The following is a 4,785-nucleotide window of genomic DNA, read 5'->3' as shown; positions in this document are numbered from 1 at the left end:
TTGGGAGCATCCACAAAGGAACTGAAAGTGCATTTCATGCCATTATAGAGATAATAGGAATGTTCCCCAGTGGTGGTCAAGGGCTGGTCACTGAGGGATGTCGCCAGGGATTGGCTGTCAAGGGGACTCTGTTCCTTGGATGATATTTGACCCTCATTGTTCAGCCAAATTCCCACCCACCCCATCTTCCACTCCTGCAGCCCAGCTCTGTCCAGTCTGGCTCTGAGGAGAGCACAGCAGACCATGTCCCAGGCCAGGCTAAAGCCTGGGCACACAACATCCCCTTCTTTTCCCTCCCACAGGGGTTCTGCCATCCCTGCCTTGTGTCACCAGTGCCTGGAATGGCTGCAGGAGGATTTGCCACATGCACTTCCCTGCTGAGCCTGACCAGGCTGTGACTCTCCCAGTGCCCCTCCCTGCCCTGTTTGCAGACTGCTTCCATGTCTGCCCTTCCCAAGTGCCCAGGACCCTCTGGGATGGCTCTGGCCTTTCCAAGGGCTTTGAGAGAAGTCTCACAGTGACAGTGCCCAGCCTTCTCAACATCCCTGACACCAAAGGCCTTTTCCACATCCCTCAGTTCCAGGTCAGTGCCCGGAACACAGCACAGCCCTGTCCAGGTGCTCAGGGTGCTTCAGAAGGGAGGCAGCTCTGATTTCTCCCCACAAACCCCCACCCCAATGGTCTCTCTGCGCATTCCATGCCTGTGCTGAGCATTTTTTCCTGGAGCCTCCTTGCCCAGGCTGTTTCTCTCTATTGAATCTTACCTACAGCCCAGCAATGAATTCAGGTGTTTTCCCCGAGTTTAGTGGCCTCAAGGCACCGTTTGTGCCACCAGAACTGTGCCAGCCCCGAGTGCTGATGATGGTGTTTGTGCTCACTCGGGTTCATCTCCCCAAACACACACGATGCCCTGCTGAAATCTCTTCAGTACAGAGCAAACTCAGACTGCTCCCTGGTCACTTGGTGTCCCTCCATGCAGGGACAAACAACCTCCTTCAGGTGGGGGAGGGTCCAGTGCTGGGTGTGGTGGTTGCAGGGGCTGGTGTGGGACAATTGCCCTGGGGCACCTTCCCAGGCTGTGGCCACAACAAAGACACAGCCCAGGCCCTGCTCTGCTGCTCCCTCAGGTCCATGCCAGGAGCTCTGGCTGTGCCAGGACACTGCTGTGTGCCCCCTGCACACTGCCCCTCTGCCCCAGGCACTGGGCATTGCTTTGCATTCCTGGAGGACATTGCTGACAGCAGCTCTGGAGGAGAGCAAAGCCTTCCTGCCCTGCCCTCAGGAGATGCCCTTTGCTGATGGAGCTGCTGTGCTGGAGCCCAGCTGTGTCCCAGCTGTGCCCATGGCCTGTTCCTGCCTGTGCTCACAGCACGGACATGCAGCAGGACAGTGACCAAGCTGCCAGAGCACTGCGGCCTTACAGCCACAGAAGGGCTGGCAAGGAGAGGGTGGAGTTGGGAAGAGCAGATGTGGGAAGAGCCAGGGCCATTGTCCCAGGCTGTTCTGCTGTGCTGGGAGTCTCTTCACCTCTGCCTCCGCTCACAGTCACTGCCCCTGCAGAGACACAGAAGGGCTGAGGAAGGATCTTGGACACACAGGAGAGGGCATGCACTTGCTTTTATTTAAATGCATGTGAGAGACACCTTGCATGTCTTTGTCTTCCAAAAGAAAAGTAGATATAAATGTAGAATTGAAAGAGTAATTTAGAGTATTTTTTACACAACACAACAGTAGAAAAAGTTACCAAAATAAAAGGACAGGTAAGAAAAAAAAGAGAGATTGTAAAGAGTTACATTCTAGAGGCTCTGCAGAAGAAAAGAGAGCATTTAATGCTTCTGAAAATAGAGAGTCATCAGTTTTCTCGAGGCTCCTTTGAGCTCCTGGTTCCTCAGGCTGTAGATGAGGGGATTCAGGGCTGGAGGCACCACCGAGTACAGAACTGACAGGGACAGATCCAGGGATGGGGAGGAAATGGAGAGGGGCTTTAGGTAGGCAAATGTGCCAGTGCTGATAAACAGAGAGACCACAGCCAGGTGAGGGAGGCAGGTGGAAAAGGCTTTGTGCCGTCCCTGCTCAGAGGGGATCCTCAGCACTGCCCTGAAGATCTGCACATAGGAGAAAATAATGAATACAAAACAACTAAGTGCTAAGGAAGTAGTAAAAGCAGAAGCCCCAAATTTCCTGAGGTAGGAGTGTGAGCAGGAAACCTTGATGATCTGCGGGATTTCACAGAAGAACTGGCCCAGAGCATTGCCATGGCACAGGGGCAGGGAAAATGTATCGGCTGTGTGCAGCAGAGCATTGAGAAAGCCACTGGCCCAGGCAGCTGCTGCCATGTGGGCACAAGCTCTGCTGCCCAGGAGGGTCCCGTAGTGCAGGGGTTTGCAGATGGACACGTAGCGGTCGTAGCACATCACGGTCAGGAGGAAATACTCTGCTGAGATGAAGAAGAGAAAGAAAAAGAGCTGAGCACCACATCCTGAGTAGGAGATGGTCCTGGTGTCCCAGAGGGAATTGTGCATGGCTTTGGGCACAGTGGTGCAGATGCAGCCCAGGTCAGTGAGGGCCAGGTTGAGCAGGAAGAAGAACATGGGGGTGTGCAGGTGGTGGCCGCAGGCTACGGCGCTGATGATGAGGCCGTTGCCCAGGAGGGCAGCCAGGGAGATGCCCAGGAAGAGGCAGAAGTGCAGGAGCTGCAGCTGCCGCGTGTCTGCCAATGGCAGCAGGAGGAAGTGGCTGATGGAGCTGCTGTTGGACATTTGCTCTGGCTGAACATGGGGACCTGTTCATGGATAAAGGACAGTGACAAGTCAGCAGAGGCTGCTTTGAGCTGCTTTGGTCAATTCTCTGTATGCTGTCCTGCTGTGACTCAGCCTCCCTTGTTTCTGCTCTGGGAAACTTTCTCCCAGGTCCCTGACTGAGCTCCAGTTGTGCTTTCTGAGAGCTGCAGGACAAGCCAGGCCTGTGCAGGGGGCTCTCTAGGATCCATCCCTGCCCTGCCGCCGTGGGTTTTTGGCTGTGTGGCAGAGGGACAAGACTGTATATTCAGGATTCCTCAATGGAATCCCTTTTAAAAGGCTGCTGCTTCTGCATTCCCACTTCTAAAGGGCATGGAGACCAGGAAGGAATTTTAGCTATTATTTTCCTGCCCACACATCATTCCTGATTCTATGAGGACACAAATCCACAGCATTTCTGCTGTACTCACAGTTTTCCACTGAGAGATGTGAGAGGCAAAGGATTCCCTGTGGCTCAGGGCAAGGTGAGGGTCTGGATGGGCTTGTTCCCAACTGCCCTGGGTTTGCACCTTTGGCTGCAACCAGAGTACAGTCACACTCCGGTGTCACCCTGGGATAGGCCAGACCCTGCCCAGAGCAGAGGGATCCCTGAATGTCTCACCGTCTCTAAAGGTCTCTGAGCAAGGTCTCAGCACCCCCTTCTGCCAAGGACAGTCGCGGTTCCCTTGGTAAACCCAACAGCATTTCCTCAGCTGTGGCATCTTTGCACTTCCCTGTGGAACACTCAGGGAGCTCCGAGAGGCTCTGGCACAGATTTGCACCCAGGAGGGCAGCTCAGAGCTTGGAAGGACACAGCAAGGAGACCCCCAGATGTGCCCATGATGGGATCTCAGGGAGGGGGCTCAGCTCATTCCCCTTTCCCATGGACTGGTTTGCCCACAACCCCACAGGTCATAGGGAAGTTTGGACACCCCATTCCCATGGACACCCCAGCCTGGCAGGAATCCCAAGAGCAGTGCCTGACTCAGCTGCTGCAATCCCAGAGCCTCCCTGAGAGCAGCAGATTACAATGACAGTATCAGAGGAGTGCAGAAACTAGAGAAGATGTTGTGGTGCTGTGCCTGGGAGGGCAGGGCAGAGACAGCCGGGCACTCAGGGCAGTGTTCCCGTGCCCAGCTGTGCACAGCACCTCCCACACACCAACAGTGCCCTCCTGCCCCCAGCATTGCTCTGTTCAGCCCCCTCTCCTTCCCTGAGCATCTCACTGGGCCTGGACATTTCCCTCCTGAGAGCTGCCCTGTCCCTGCCAGGCTCACAGAGCCCATCCCACCCTCTGTGCCCTCACCTGCCCTACAGAAACCTGCCTGTCTGCAGAGCCCTGCCTGGGGCAGAGTCTGTCTGCAGGTGGGCAAGGGCAGCTCTGGAGAGCCCTGCTGGGCCCTGCAAAGGGGATGCTGGTGCTGCCCAGGGCTGGGGAGAGGCTAAAAGCTCCTTGGGAGGCTCCAGCAGAGAGACTGACCACCCAAAGTTACAGATCCGGACTCTCTGTAAATATTCAAACATTACTTTGCAGATCCTGTGTGTCCCTTTCAACTCAGAATGTTCCGTCATTCTCTGATTACAATTCCTGTTCTGCTTCTCTCATCCCCCTGTTGTCTATAATCAAAAGAGAAAAAAACCCTTGCAACACCGTTAGAACAGTAAAGTAAAAACCAAACCTTTATTGGAAGCTTCCAGGTGTCCCAGTGGGGATGGGGCACATCCAGGCCCCAATTCCAGCAATCTACTAGGGTTGATTAACTAGGATATTTAACAGGAACATCCATTAGGAGAGTCAGTTGTGCCTGTTAGATACCCTTGAGTCAACCCTTGGAGAAGGTCCAAGGGCTTCTTTGCTCCAGTTTTGTTATGAATGCTCACATTCTGGGTAAAAAAAAAAAAAAGTTCTTCTTGTAGGACCTCTTCCTGATAATAAGACTATACAGTATTTCAAGAATGTATTTAGAAGGTCAGATTACTGTTCAAAAATCTAAGAGAAAGGTTAGGA

At 53.8% G+C, this 4,785-nt stretch overlaps 1 protein-coding gene across 1 annotated transcript; it reads right to left on the bottom strand.

The window, feature by feature from the left end:
- Positions 1-1,768: 1,768 nt before the first annotated feature.
- LOC130266047 (olfactory receptor 14J1-like) lies at positions 1,769-2,759 on the bottom strand. Its single transcript, XM_056515373.1, has one exon. It carries the CDS (start codon positions 2,757-2,759, stop codon positions 1,827-1,829), a length of 933 nt encoding a protein of 310 aa, XP_056371348.1. The 3' UTR covers positions 1,769-1,826.
- Positions 2,760-4,785: the final 2,026 nt, after the last annotated feature.

Source organism: Oenanthe melanoleuca, unplaced genomic scaffold (genome assembly GCF_029582105.1).
Source record: "Oenanthe melanoleuca isolate GR-GAL-2019-014 unplaced genomic scaffold, OMel1.0 S001, whole genome shotgun sequence".
In the NCBI taxonomy this organism is placed as follows: Eukaryota; Metazoa; Chordata; class Aves; order Passeriformes; family Muscicapidae; genus Oenanthe; species Oenanthe melanoleuca.
Note: the sequence above shows the minus strand (reverse complement) of the source record. Positions and strands in the feature narration are given on the sequence as shown.